The 16,016-nt window shown below is 32.5% G+C and overlaps 1 protein-coding gene across 1 annotated transcript; it reads left to right on the forward strand.

Annotated features, from left to right (window-relative positions):
* Window positions 1-465: 465 nt before the first annotated feature.
* On the forward strand, window positions 466-10,581 carry PBS1 (Protein kinase superfamily protein). Its single transcript, XM_022037097.2, has 5 exons — window positions 466-1,065; window positions 1,483-1,688; window positions 7,018-7,207; window positions 9,067-9,458; window positions 9,638-10,581. The coding sequence occupies exons 1-5, from the start codon at window positions 945-947 to the stop codon at window positions 10,118-10,120; spliced, it is 1,392 nt and encodes a 463-aa protein (XP_021892789.1). The 5' UTR covers window positions 466-944; the 3' UTR covers window positions 10,121-10,581.
* The last annotated feature ends 5,435 nt before the right edge of the window (window positions 10,582-16,016 follow it).

A 16,016-nucleotide genomic window follows, 5' to 3' on the forward strand; every position in this document is an offset into this window, starting at 1 on the left:
CAATATATTTATAAATTTATCGGAATAGATTGAATTATTTATGAGAGAGGTGATATGATAATATTATTACGAGTCTTGAACATACAAAAACTTTTTAATTTTAATTTTTTAAAAGACATTTTTTTCAGTCAATCAAATTATTTTTTTCATCAATAATTTATTTATTTAACTTAATAATTTTTTAAATACAATATAATATATAAAAAATTTACACATATTAACACTTGAAATTAACCGTCTGGGACCGGCTACGGTATATTTCTGCGGACAGGAATAACCGTATGGAAAAGTACTTCACTCCCCGGACCCACTGTGTGTGCCGCCAGTTCCGGCACGTGACATGGACACGGTTTATCTATATTCAATCTATTTATTTAATTTAGTTTTAATATAATTTCTCAGTCTGTAAGAAATAAAGAATAAAACGAAAAATATCAGAGCGCAGTAAATATTGAATGGTTTGGTTTTATACTGGAATTCAGGACACAAGAGAATATCTAGCGAGCAGCGTTTTGTTATTTTGAGGGTCAATGAGTAAAGAGCAGTAGACACTCCCTTCTTCCATCCACCCATGTTTCACTTTCATCTTCTTCTGATCTTCTTTCTTTCCCACCTACAAGTCAATTGATTTTCCCTCTGTCTCTCTCCTGTTTTTTTTTCTTTTTCTTTTCTTGTTTATATATATATATATATATATGTATCAATCTATCTATCGGTAGTTCTCCTTTTGTGGTTGTTATTGTTATGCTTCAACTGGGGTTCATTACTTTGTTGCTTATGATCAGATAATAGAGATTGTCGGATGTTGAGTTGATACACGGGATTTTAGCTTGAAAGAGCATTGGAATTGAATTACGAATCGTTGATTGGGTTTTGAGTAAACCGCGTCTTTACGTAAAGAAAGATTTTAGGGAATTTATTTCGATTGTTTGATTTTGAAGGAGATGGGTTGTTTTTCTTGCTTCGATTCGAAAGAAGAAGAGAAGTTGAATACTCAGAAAGAAACCGAGGATCGGAAGGAAAGCCAAGCAACAGTACCCAACAACATTTCAAAATTGTCTTCGGGTACTTGTCATTTATTTATTTGATCCTTTACTCCTTATTATGATGATGATATTTTTTTTTTTTCAATTTGATCTGCTCTGACTATTTTTTGGCGTGTTCAACTAACTTCGATGCGGTTTAGAAAGGTACAGTGGGATCTTATAATTGATTTTCAATTTGTGGATTGATAATTTGCTGAATGATCCAATGCCTAGACTAACTACTTTTCCATCTGAAATCCATTTTATTAAATTAGCTTGCAACACTCAAATTCATCTTTTCTTCACACTATTTAGTTGTTGACGTATGTATGATAGAAGTGAATGCTTGATGGAGATTTTTCTTTTAGCCATTTGTAGTTGAATATATCTTTTTGTATTGGTTATGATTGCGAGTGACATGATGATCATGGATCTGTACTTGATGGAACTTTTGTAGGAGGGGAGAGGCTCCGATCAAGAAGCAATGGGGGGTCCAAGAGGGAATTACCAGGTCCCAGGGATGGGCTTGGTGTCAATATAGCTGCTCAAACATTTACCTTCCGAGAACTTGCAGCTGCAACAAAGAATTTTAGGCCAGAGTCTTTCTTAGGAGAAGGTGGATTTGGTCGGGTTTATAAAGGAAATCTCGACAGCACGGGCCAGGTAAATTCTTTGCTGTTTTTCCTTTTCTTTTTCTTTTTCTAAAATACAAGATAATAAATGACCTGGAATAATCATTAGGAGTTAGTTTGATTCTTACCTGGTTTTACACAACGTAGGCCTTCACTTCCTTGTTCTTCCTGAACTTATCCATTGTTATCCGGTAAGGAAAACACAAAAGTGAACTAATGATAACCGTGTTAACTTTATAAACAATTAGTATCAAGGGGAAAGGATATGGACCTAAGGGGTAGGATATCAAATATCATGGCTCTGTTTGATTATAGAAAACTATTTTGAGTTTTTATTCTGAGATTCTTATTTTTTTATACACAAACAGATTATATAGTTGTCAAAAAAATTTGCAAAATTGTGAAAATATGTATCCATTTCATTTTTTAATCTTTTTCTGCCATATTTTCATTATCATTTTTCAATTTTGGTTTAATTTTCAAAAAATTACATGTCTATAAATATGTTAGAAAATGAAGAAGTGGAAAGGAATAATATCTTTGTTATATCTTTTATTAGTACATGATCAGTATATACACACACAAATGTATCTAATTAGACAAGTTTGACTCTGCAATAAATTTTTAGAATCTAGGGATTCTATATGTAAAATCCTTACAATCAATTAATTAAACCATTTTTAGAATTAATTAATCCAAAAACAATTAGAGAAAAATTTGGTTCGCACACGATTTTCTTTAGGTAAAAATAAACTAGAAGATATTTGTCTGTTTCTTGGCATTTTTGGTGGCATTCTGTGTTGCCACCAGAAGATCTTGGTTTTGGTATGAAATATATGTCTGATGCTTGATGTTCATCTTCGAAACGACACTGTTCGGTGAGAAGGAAGAGTTATATCATATTGACACTGATTTATTGCCAGAGTAGAGAGAGGAAGATGATGTTAGTGGATATTGCTGACAAAGGTTGAAAACAAGCAAAATGAAAGAAATAGAGACAGAAAGTAGTGAGGTAAGTTGAATTGAAAAGAGAGAGATAGAGAGAGATGGAAAGGAACTACACTGGCCATGTCACTCTAGTTGCAGAGACAGTAAAATGAAGAAAAAGGTGGGATGGGAAATGCCTGTTACTAGGGTTTTTACTGAAAAAAGCTGAAGTATTTTCCATGTGTTATTTTCTCCAGTCCATTTATTTCCTCCCTTGTGGCTTGTACCTAATTCTTTTCCTTAGTGTCTCGTGAAGAGTTTAGGGAATGTCAGCAGAATCTAATGTGGCCAAGAAACTTACTAGTATTCGGGATATAATCTATGAAAGAAGGCAAGTTGAAGGATTGGATATTTGGTACATTTTCTAGTTCATTTTCTAATAACAATAGGCAAATCGTATAAGGAAAATCATGAGAAACAGAATCATTGTCAACAATAGATGGGAAAGAGATGGATTCAATACCTGGTTGGGGTCCTTGGATCTCCATGGATTAAAAACAGGCCCTCGCTTCTGTAGACCTGAAGTGGCATAATGGTATTTAAACCAGGTTGCTGTCTTTCCTGCATAGTTTCGAAGTAAATTTAGGTTCATTTTCATTGTTGGTAGTTTCCTTTTCAGATTTAGTTGTTGGAAGGAGAACAACTTTGTTTTAATGAAGACCGAGTTCTTGGAAGAAATAAGTCAGAAGAAACTGCCACTCTTCTTTATTTTCCCTAGAAACTCTCTCCCCTGAAGACAAGGAGTTTAATCTTGAAAGGAGGGCTCATTTCAAGAAAGATGACTTCCATGGTGGTGAAAAATTTCTGTGGTAATGCTTATGCCCCTCTTTGGTGGTTGAATATTCTGCAAAAGCACATATCAAAGCTCTTGAATCAGGCTTCCCCTATTGTCAGCACGAATGTGCACAAATGAGACAAACAAAGATTTTGGTGGTAATTTGCAGGAATCATTGAAGTTAGGGTGAAATTTAGAAAGCATAGTCATAGGGCTTCTGTTTAATAATACTCTACATGACACTCTGCTTGTTGGGTACGTTGTTGTTAAGACAAATTTCGCTCTGAGTGATAGTACTCATTTTATATCAGGGAAGTGTGTTTTCAACAACCTCATTTTATTGGGTTGTATCAACACAAGACTCATGGAAGATGAGAGAATTTGATTAAAATAGTCCATTGCATTGTCAGACCTAATCCTTTTAATAGAATCTCGAATCGCATTGAAGATAACCAAGTTGTTCTAATTTTTCCTTCATTGAAGATAACCAAGTTGTTCTAGTGCAATCATTACTAAAAGATATAGACCATCGAGCCTGAAATGTTAGGGATTATAGATGGGCCTAATATATTGTTATGCATCGGAGAGAAGAGTACAACGTGCTTTGTATTACTTGGTGGAAATGATACATGGTGATGTTTGGCAAGTTCAAGAGTATCACGATGCAAATGCTAACATCGACAGTTTTAGAAAATGGAGGAAACAAGTCCTTGAGAAGATCAAAAGGTGGATGTCCAAGCCAGAAATGGTGAAACGAAATCCTAGTTTTGTTGAAGAATTTTTTGATGAGCAGGAGAGGGCTAGCTGGTTTTGTTTTTCCATACTCATTTCCTCAAGGTAGTAGAGACCATTTCTTTCTCTAATGATTCCTATCATCCTTAATGTGACTTGATCCAGAAAATGCAATATTTAGGGGAAAAAATTACTATGCAGTTTAAGTCCTTGGCTAATTGGTGAGTGGTACCAGATTAGATGGTAACTTTGGGACTTGCAATCCATTCTTTAAAGAAAGAGTGGGTGTTAGAGTTGCTGTCCATTGCGAGAAATAGTCACAGGTTGGCCATCTGAAAAAGTAATTTTTCTATTTCCAGGCATGGAAAGTATGTTATGGATATGGTTGGGCTATGCGTCTTATTTCACCAAAAAAAATAAATGGTTGGGCTACATGTTATGCGGTCCCTAGTTCCCGGTCCTCAATCTAGGAACTAGAACAAGGTGAATCTGAGGCACTAGAAGTATAAGAGATAGAGCACTTACCTGATTGAGTCAATAAGCACACGAGTTTAGCAAGGGAATTGGGTTTCAACTTCCTTTTTCTTGAGTTCTCAAAATATGTTGCTGGTGGGGATGAATTGTTCCTAACAAGATTCTTCTCCATTTATGAGGTGTGCTTGACTTTGTGATTGCCCTTTAAACCCACTTTTTTGCTAAGACCTTGAGCTTTCCCATGGCATTTAAAAAAATTCTCCCATTTGTGGCATGGCTTTTACAATATGTGCACCAAATTGGTTTAGTGGCTTAGAGTATTTAATTTTCTATACTCAAAATTACTATTCTGCTGGATTACCTTTGAGTCCATCTGTGAATTTTCGGATAACATGGCTGAAACTGTATGCGAATCGAGCGTGACTGTCCTTTGGCCTTCTCAGCGTGGATTATCACAAAAGTCTAATATAGGGAGGGCAAAGTCTTCTTTGACAGCACCTGAACGCTAATTTGATGGAATTATGCATTAAGACCTACAAGAAATTTGAAGATTCTTTCTCTTTGGACAAAAATTTTGAGGATTGCAAACGTCGTCACTACATTTCATTTTAATATTATGGTAATAATCCTTTTCTGGCAACAAACTTTTCATAAGATGATAGTATTGTTTGACTGAGAGTGTATCTTGCTCAGAGATCATATTTTAGTCTTGATTTCATAGTTAAAGCAGCACCTCGCATCTTATAGTATGTCTGGCAGGTGGCTTCCCGGATCTCTAGAGCAGTTGTAAAAACGTATAATTGCCAATGATTTCTGGTTCCATTGGACCTATAATCATTGAATCGTCCTTGTCTAATGCGTTAAACTTTGGTTCTTCTAGTTTCGGACTGGTTCCAGTTGGAGTACTTATCTTTCGTCTTCCCTCGGGAAATGTTCTCACAATCTATGAGCATTGAAGATCTTTTTTTCCTTCAGTTGATATTGCAGTTCCGCTATTGACTGATATGATAGAGATACAATTGTGGGATTTGATGAATTTCAAGAGAGATCTGACATTTTTCTGAAAACAAAAGAAAGTGGAATAAGGTTTTGGCTATGAAGGCCAATACTCAGCAAGGATTGCTGATTCACTTTTATAGTTAAGCAGTAATGTAGAAAAAGAAGGTTCAGCAATGAAAGCTGTCGGAAAAGAAGGTTCAGCAATGAAAGCTGTCGGAAAAGAAGGTTTAGCAATGAAGGTTGTTAAAAAGAAAAACTGGGAGCAGACTACTCTGGTAACATGTGGAAAAGAATAAAGTCTTTCTTATATTTCAAATAAGTAATACATAATTAAATATTTATACGCAAAAAATGTGCCCATGTAGGAAAGTTGACCCTACAATCAACTCCTAAAATCTGAGAATTTCTAACATTAGAAATCAATTAATATAAATGCTAATTTGAGAAATTAGGGCTGTATACGATTTCCTAGCTGTAAAATAAATGAGGAGATACTGACCGTATTAAGAAATTAATGAACAGATATTCAACGAAAAACTTAGAACAGTTCTCAACTACTTAACAGTTCTCATGTGGTAAATCTGTTAGGAGTAGCGATTCTCATCTCTTCTAGTATTATCATGAAAAATTAATAAGTTCAGAGAGCTTGTTTTTATTTTCCAGCATATATTTTTGGTGACTCTGTCTATAGTCGTAAGCCATGCAAGTCCAAATTGATGAAAAAGTTCTTCTGGAATTAAAATTCTGAACTTTATTCTTTTTAAATTCATCTTGTTTTTAGTGCTTCCATTTTTAAGTTAATCTCGACTTTCTGAAATTTTGACATGCATGTATCGATTAGTTTAATCGGGGTAAACCTAGAAATTTGGAAAAAAACAATCGTAGAAAACCATTTTAGAACGAGCAAATTCATCATTATTTGGTTTAGATCTCGATGAAAGAAAAACATCCACGATAAAAGCCCAGAGCAAAAGCAAAAAATACGGTAGTTAATTGGTGGGGTGAATACCACTATTGGAGCTGATATGCATGAACCATTTCCATTAATATTTATACATCTTACAGAGTTTCTTTCTGTCATAGAAGCCCAGTTCATGATAATAATTAAAAGTATGTCAATAAAGGAACACTTTGTATAACAGAAATAGAAAACCTAGATAATCTGAAAAGTCTTGCAGTATACCTGTATCTAAAGCAATGTATTTAATAACAGGGAAAATATTCTTCTGTCTCTGCAGTATTGGACATCTTTATCAGAAGATTTGCACTTGTCTTGTGCTTTTCTTTTGAAGAATTATAAATTGCCTTATAATGTAATAGAATATTGGAAATGATCAAGGCACTTTTAATTTCTTTCAAATCTCATTTTTCTTTGCCTTTTTTGCTTTTGCAGGTTGTTGCTATTAAACAATTAGACAGGAATGGTCTGCAGGGTAACAGGGAATTTCTTGTGGAGGTTCTTATGCTCAGCCTTCTTCATCACCCCAACCTTGTGAACCTGATTGGTTACTGTGCTGATGGAGATCAACGGCTCCTTGTCTATGAATTTATGCCCTTTGGATCATTAGAAGATCATCTCCATGGTACCTTTCCTTTCCCTTTAGTTCTTCTGATTGGAAAACTCTAACCAGCTTTTAATTGATACATTTGGGTGAATATAGTCCCATTAAATTGTGTTAAACCCTGATATTGATGAAAGCAGATTTCAAAGGGATGTAGGGAGAAAGGATGTAACTTGGGGCATTAAGTTTAGGGATCCAAACATCCTAGCGTCAATAGAGACAAAATATTTCTGGAGTAGGTCCATTATGTATTTGTAGTATGCATATCTATTTATCTTCTAGTAATCATATTGATGTAACCAAATGAAATAGGGTTTAGAACATTAGAAAACATAAAAGAAAAATCCAATTATAGGAATTGGTAAACCACAACCACATATTATTACAACTATTATCACATCCTAGACATCCTACAAATACATGGTTGATTCATCATTATCGATTAGATTGCTTATGCATAATAGAAGAGGAATTGATATTTAAAAAAAATAATAGAAGAGGACTTGGCTAGGTAATAGAATAGAGCTGTATCACCATCCATTGGAGCATCTTTTCTCCTTGCCAATGAATAACAATTAGAAATTGGCCACCTTGAAATGAATACAGTCCCCAAATTCATACAACCCTTACTATCTCCTCCAACCCATATTTACCACTATTTAGCTTCTGCCAAAAGCAGCCTTGATCCAATCATAATCTCCAAAGCCTCTTGCCTAGCAGTGCCATGTTAAAGTTTGTAAGGATCTTATACCAAGACCCCCAAATTTAATGGCATTTTGACGACGTCACAGACCACCAAAGGGAATTTTCTACTCTCATCTGACTTATTCCACATAAACCGACACTGAATGATCTCTTATCTCTTAGCTACACTTGCCAGAATGGGAGCCTATTACAGAAGGTATATAGGTTGATTGGTCAAAGTACTTTTAATAAGAACAAGACTGCATCCTTTAAAGGAAAGCTTCTTCTCCATCCAGCCAGTCTTCTTTCAGATCTAGAGATCTCTGAATTTCAAATGGTCTTATCTATAAATTTGGCTCCCAAAGGTAGCTCTAGATATTTGACTGGAAGGGAGGAAATCTCGACATAGATTATTAAGTATCTGAACCTGATCTTCAATTCTGAGTTTCAATTTTTTTTGTTAATCTTAAAATATACAATTATAACATAATTTATTGTAAGTTGTTATCTCTTTACCTTGAATTTTTAATGATAAGAATTCAACACTAAGCTTACAAGGTAGTAATTAAATTCTCATTTTCAATGAATTCAAAGTGGGATAATGGTATTTCAAACATAATAAATAATGTTCTAATTATGCATTAAAATTAACATGACAATTAAAACTAAGAATTGAGTAGAAAATAAACTAAATACAATTAGGAGTAGGGTTAGAATATGTCTAAATATATTTCCTCCTTGGCCTTTTACAAGTGATTGATTTAAGAATTCTCAGTTAAGCCAGTGTTTACAAAGAGATAAGGTTCTGGTGTGCAGTACTTTCATGCCTCGTTGTGCTACTACTACTAGAACACAAATTCTTCTACTCCCAATATGATTATGTTTTATTTGACTCTCATTCCATATCCACTTAGTTTCCACTTTCTCCCCCTAATTTTTATAATAACGTTAAAATATAGAATTAGAACTTGTTTTACGTTTGATGTCACTCACACCTCTCTATTGAATTCCTTATGCTACATTTAGCACGATGGGTAGGGTAAGCAAGGGCAGTACGTACCATTTGACCAACCCTATGCGATGTTTGAGAGATAAAGGTTTTACAGATATGGAAAGATGGGTGGATAGTGCCATCAAGCCCTGAGAGATGAGGTTCCATTAACTATTTTGTAAATGAGTTTAATGTTACTGTGCAGATCTGCCACCTGATAAGGAGCCATTAGATTGGAACACAAGAATGAAGATTGCTGCTGGGGCAGCAAGGGGGTTGGAATACTTGCATGATAAAGCCAACCCTCCTGTTATCTATAGGGACTTCAAGTCATCAAACATACTGTTGGATGAAGGATTTCACCCAAAGCTTTCTGATTTTGGACTAGCAAAGCTTGGTCCAGTTGGAGACAAATCACATGTTTCAACCAGGGTCATGGGAACCTATGGTTATTGTGCTCCTGAATATGCTATGACTGGACAATTGACAGTGAAATCAGATGTCTACAGTTTTGGGGTAGTGTTCTTAGAGCTGATCACCGGACGCAAAGCCATTGACAGCACCCTCCCCCATGGGGAACAGAATCTTGTGACATGGGTAAGACCATCTACGTATTTTTTTTTCATTCTCGCTTCCGACACTCATGTTCTTCTTGTGATGGCATGTGTTTCGGGTGATTGTGATCTGACCTGGACATGTTTCACACACACGCACCCCATTTTACTCTCAATATTAAGATAATAGAATGGACATGACTGTTTTATGCATATGCACAGGCACGGCCATTGTTTAATGATCGCCGGAAATTCTCAAAATTGGCAGACCCAAAACTGCAGGGACGGTATCCCATGCGGGGTCTCTACCAAGCTTTAGCTGTGGCATCCATGTGCATTCAAGAACAGGCTGCTACTCGTCCTCTGATAGGAGATGTGGTCACTGCTCTTTCTTATTTGGCAAATCAGGCATATGATCCTAATGCGGCAGGTTATGGTTACAGAGGTTCTGGGGATAAAGATGATAGAAGAACCAGGGATGAAAAAGGTGGAAGAATATCAAAGAATGAGGAAGGGACAGGATCTGGCCGCCGATGGGACTTGGAAGGATCGGAGAAGGAGGACTCTCCAAGGGAAACTGCTAGGATGCTGAATAGGGACTTAGATAGAAAACGAGCTGTTGAAGAAGCCAGAATGTGGGGGGAAAATTTGCGAGAGAAAAGGCGACAGAATGCACAGGGCAGTTTTGATGGCAATACAGAGTAGCAAATTTGATGGCTACATATTGCACTATATCCTGCGTTGGCTTTCTTCCTGTCTGTCACCTGATAGGGTGTGCAAACACTAGATTCGAAGCAAATATTCTTTTGCCTGACCAAAATGTTATTATGTCTCTTTTTTCAAACGGACAGGTTCATCGCAGTGGAATTAGTGCCAAGGTGTTCCTTTTTTGTTGGTATATAACCATAGTTTGTTTCAGAGAAGATGAAGATGAAGATGAAGATGAAGAAGAAAATCATAATGTTGAAAAACCAGAATAATGATTGTACATTAACTGATAGGAAGGTAAAAGAGCAGAAGGCCTATTTATAAGATTTTGAGGTAAACATGTCTGTGCATCATCTGACTTCTTCTTGCTCTTGTAGTACACGAACAAAAAGTCACTGTTGGATTAGTTTCTTCATCAAACATTCTTACCATCTAATTCACATAATGTTGTTGATCAATTAGTTTGCATTAAATTAGACAAACACGATTCATATTCTGCCTGAGGATTTTACTAAATCCAATGTAATAAGTTATTCTAGAATTGATTCACCAAAGTTATCTGTTAATATACTCAGTTACCTTAGGATTGGCGCAAGTATCATCTATTAATATAGCAAAGGCTTCAAATTATTTGAACCGTTATATACCAAATCTTGATTTTTGTACCCTGTTATTTTTTTCAGAAAAAAGAATAATAACCTTTGAGCCATTTTAAATACGACCCAACATGTACTTTCATTCTTCTTGATAAACTCATGTTAGGTATATATATATATATACTTTGTTTCAAAGTAATCTCTAACAAGACCTTCAATCAGATTTTCTGTACAAAGTTGAGAAATCTGAAAATAGATTTGATTTGGTTTGGTGTAGTAGAGTTCGGTTCTCCCGTTTTATAATAAAACAAATAGTAATTCCATGACTTGATGGATATTCAGAACAAATAAAATTAGCAGCAATATTATGTTGGTCAAAGTTGTCAAGCCATATTAAAAACCAAGTAAATTAAGTGGGGGTTGGAAGAAATTGCGGCTTGGAGTTGACACTTAAGATGCCAAAATCAGAAGACTGCGCAGGTGAAGGAGAGGCGTGCTAAAGAAGCTTCCCTTCCCACTGGGGCGTATAAAAAGAGAAAAGTCGAAGAAGAGAGACGCGACCTTTTGGAGAGGAGAATCTTCCTTTCTTCCATCCTCCTGTAAATCAACAGTTGATTCCAGTAGGTAATTTATCTTTTATGGGCATGTTTGAATTAACACTGATTATTGTGGTTAACTGATATTCTGGAATTTGTTGGAATCCTGTTTGTGATTCGTTTTGTTAATTTTGGATGCCCATTAATTTCATACATTATTGTTGAAATCATGTATGTATATATGACTTTGAATTTTCTTTTTTTTTTTTTTTTTTTTTTTTACCAAACTATCACTGCATAGAGTGTCTACTTGGGACATTAAATTGCCACTAACAAAAAAAAGCAAAAATCTCAGACCAAAAAAAGGAGGAGAAAATATTTGTTTTTAAGAGAAGGGTAAAGAATTTGGTGTTTGATTCATTTGAATGGATGGTGGTTTCTTTATCTTTTCTGGAATTATGATGAAACAAAGCTTCTTTTGGACATTACATTGCTCAATGAATTTCTGTACAAAGTTCTTGAATGCACATTAACTGATATGGAACTAATCCTGAAACTTGGAGTTAAGAGAATTTCATTCTTTTAAATTAAGCTCAGGGTTCCATTCTTTGGGATACGTAGGGTTTTACCAACATGCATTTACGTTAACATCACTTTAATAAAATATTAAATAGAAATGTCAAAACGGTTGCTACTGTAGCCACATGGGCATAAATTATAGTAGTGATTCAACAACATTATTGATTTGAATAAATTTTAAAAGCATAGATTTCATTTGAACAACAAAATCATTGAGCATGTATTTGTTTCTTTTTTTTGGTTAAAAATATAAAAAAAATATATAAACAAGCTGCAAGCTAACAACAATTAGTTAAACATGCTCAACTTATATCATAATGATCAAGATAAAGAGAAACATGGAGGTCCTCAAGTACCTTCTGAATCCTTATATATCATATTGAAGTATGATCAAATGAATAAAGCGATCTGTGTGCAAATATTATTTTTTATAAACTACTCGATATACAAATAGTTAACTTCAATAATAAGTTTTCTAATACATTCTCTCCGAACAAGTTTTAGACCTTTAAGAATCTCCGTGAACTTCAATCAACGACAGACATATAAGGTTACACGTAAAGCCAACAACTGAATGACTTTAATTGTCCCTAATAAGCCTATAGGTAGTTATGTTCCTATGATGATCTTGAGGGAGACTATTAGTATTGAGCTTGAACCACCATGCAAAAATATAAACATTCCTCCTACTTGCACGAATCTAGCTGGATCCGTATATTTTTTTATAACATATCTTGTACTCTTAACATTAAAGGATGAAAATTTTAAAGTGGTTTCATTACAATCTCCATTCTCAACGATGAAATCTTTTTTTTTTCCTTTTCTTTTACATATTCCAAACCATAGCGGACAAAGATAAATTTATAATTAGTAATGACACGATTGATTGCTTAGATTCGTCTTTTAAGTTTCACTCAATCTAACAATAAAAAAAAAAAAAAGTATTAAAACACTTTAAATCAAATTAAACATGTGTTGGTGCAGAGAGAAGTCATAATAGATAAATGTATAAGGAGAAAATTTTGTTTTTGAAATAGCTTATTATAAGTAATAATCCCTACGGTGTGGGAGGACAGCAAGCAGTATAATACTTATTGATGAATTAATAACTTTTTTGTGCACTCAATTATAAGAATATGAGGGCAAATGATACATCCCATATCACATGGCGTCATTATACCCCACAAATGAATACTTACAAAAACAAATGAATCTTCTTGTAGGTACAGAGTTTTTGAGTCAATGTCCACCATGAAATTCATCATCTACCTATATAATAATTGTTCCCATGATTGCAATATGGCATTTAATTATTTAATATGGTACGTATGTTTTTTTCACTTTTTAGAATTGTAATTTTGTAATATATATATATGGTTATATGTGTTTTGCATGAAATTTCTTTATTATTCATTAAATTATTAGAGTCATAATTATTGATGACAAAATTATTTTTTTTATATGTTGTGATAATGATGCATACCATTATTTATTTATTTATTTATTATTTTTAATTTTATAAACTTATTTTTATTTATTAATTCACGTTTCACCCAAACATCCTCTTGTATTAATTGCTTCCTTTTTGGCTCGTCATTTCCAATATTTTTCAACCATAGAATATATTTTTATATCATTTGGACTCAAATTAACGCCATCACAAAATATTGTATGATTTAATTTACATTATTATTATTTTTTTGGGTGTTTAATTATGAGCAATTTTATTTAAAATACAATAATCATTTGGTTCTTAAAAATGAATTAAATCTTATGATCTTAAACTTTTTATTCTTTTATTTTGTAAGTAATTATTTTTTTTTTCAAACACATTATTTTTAATTATTTGTAAAAGGAAAAAATTTAATTACTTTGAATAACTTAAAATACTTTACTACTTTAAATTGTTTCTTTCATTTATATGGAAAGTAAAAAAAAAAAAAAAAAAAACCTCCCTATATAGACAAAACCTAAAAAATTACTAAAGAAAATTAATATCTAATAATCTATGATCCATGATTCATAACAAAAAAAAAAATATAAGTATTGAGGTCAAAATTATTCATCCATAATAACTTAATGCTATCATTAATTATTATTTAATTAAATGGTTGATATATATATATATATATAAGAAATTGTATATCAAAATCAGATTATATTTCTGAATGTGTCACTGTTTGAAAGTTATTTATATTATTTTATTATTGATTTATATGTATTACTTAATTTATAAATATATATATTTTTAAATAAAAATATATAAACTTACACTATCATTTTCAATTAAAAATATAACAAAATTATTTTACTACTCGTGATTATTATAAGATAATTATTGTCAGCTTTATATAAAGTCAATATATATATTTATATTCAATAGGCTTTTAATCTTTATAAATAGGTAACTTTATTCTTACATATATATATATATAATATTATATACAATGTAAAATAGTAATAAACCTAAAACAGTTCATTAAAATTTATTACGATATATCGGTACGTAAAATACTGTTTTAACATCAGAAATTGAAATATTTATTATCTCATTTTAATTAATAAATATTTTTTTTCTTTTGACAATTAAATTCTCTCTCAAGAAAGAAAGAAAGAAAGAAAGAGGTGGTGCTTTGTGGTTTCTAGAAAACGCAGGGGGTTAGAAGATGATATTGTGGGTCATAATTAGACATATTATTGGTGTCCCATGCATGCATGAGATGCCATGGCTGAAACTCCCAATCATGTTGATTTTAGTGGGTGAGAAAATAAATATATCTATGTATGTATATATACATATTTATCACGCACCCATCAAATATGAATTTAATATTATATACATATATATATATATATATATACATATACGCAGACGTACCTTTAAAACTCTTTCTATATTAATCATCCACAATATATTTTATATTATCTCAAAAATTTACCAATTCATGCTAATCTTTTCTTATCCCATTTCATATATGTAATATATATATATATATATATATATATAATTGTACGATCAGGAGAACCATAAATCTCATAAGTTCTAACTATCTTTACTTCACGTTCCCGGACCCAAACAAAATCAAAGTACCTGCATCATACACTAAAAACAAAAACAAAGAAAAAAACAGAAGAAAAAGAAAAACCACGCACAACTTTATACATACATATATATATATATATATATATGTATATATAATAATTGCAAACAAATGAAAAGGTAGGATTGTATATACGCGTGAAATGAGGGGCTTTTAGGTAATTTAATCTATTTATTTACACACTGATACAAACCTTTTTTTTTTTTTTTTTTTAATGGAATTTCATTATTCTCACGCGCCTCTCCACACTTGATTAGTTGCTAATATTATGACATCACTCAACGTATGAGAGATTCAACATGTTGTAGTGGAAAATCTTAGTCCGGGTTGTGGCATAGGGGTGTACGTACATGTTAGTGGACTACAAGTCCAATAAAAATGGAAAACTAGTACAAGATAAAGAGTTTAAAGCATATTTGAATGAAGAGTCCAACAAGTATAAATTTGTGTTAAGAGATTACTCGTACAATTCAAAGTGCTAAACAGTCGAGACGCTTTATAATTTAAAGTGTCAGGACGTTTTTACAATTCAAAGTATCAAGCAGTCAAGACATCGAATTCGTCTAGAATTCTACTTGCTCATTTTAATTAAAAAATTTTGCATCTTCATTTTTATTTTACACATATTTTAACAAACTGACGTATGAAATATAATGTTTATAAAATTTGTCAAATATGAGTGAAATTCTTGCAAGCTTAACAATTTTGTAAAATATCTCCAAAATGTTGAGTTTTTTCTATTTGAAGAAAATTTAAATTTTCATTGACTTCACTAACTCCAAAATTAACAACTAAAAGTGCATCTAAATAGGCTTAATTCTAAATTTTCTAAAAATAATCTAACATAATCTAAAAGATACACATTAACTAAATCTCCTAAAAAAATAAATTCTCACTAATAACATGATATTTAAAAAATAAACATGTTCTAAATCTAATTAAAGATAAATTCTATTTCAATTTAAACTAATAAATAAAATAAATTATAATTTCTAGATTAATCTTGAACACTCTCTCTTAATGTAAAAATTATAATTACTAAATTTATCTTGTTGAATCACCTCTCTCTAATATATCATGT

This window comes from Carica papaya, chromosome 1 (assembly GCF_054855325.1).
Source record: "Carica papaya isolate Zhongbai chromosome 1, ASM5485532v1, whole genome shotgun sequence".
Classification (NCBI taxonomy): Eukaryota; Viridiplantae; Streptophyta; class Magnoliopsida; order Brassicales; family Caricaceae; genus Carica; species Carica papaya.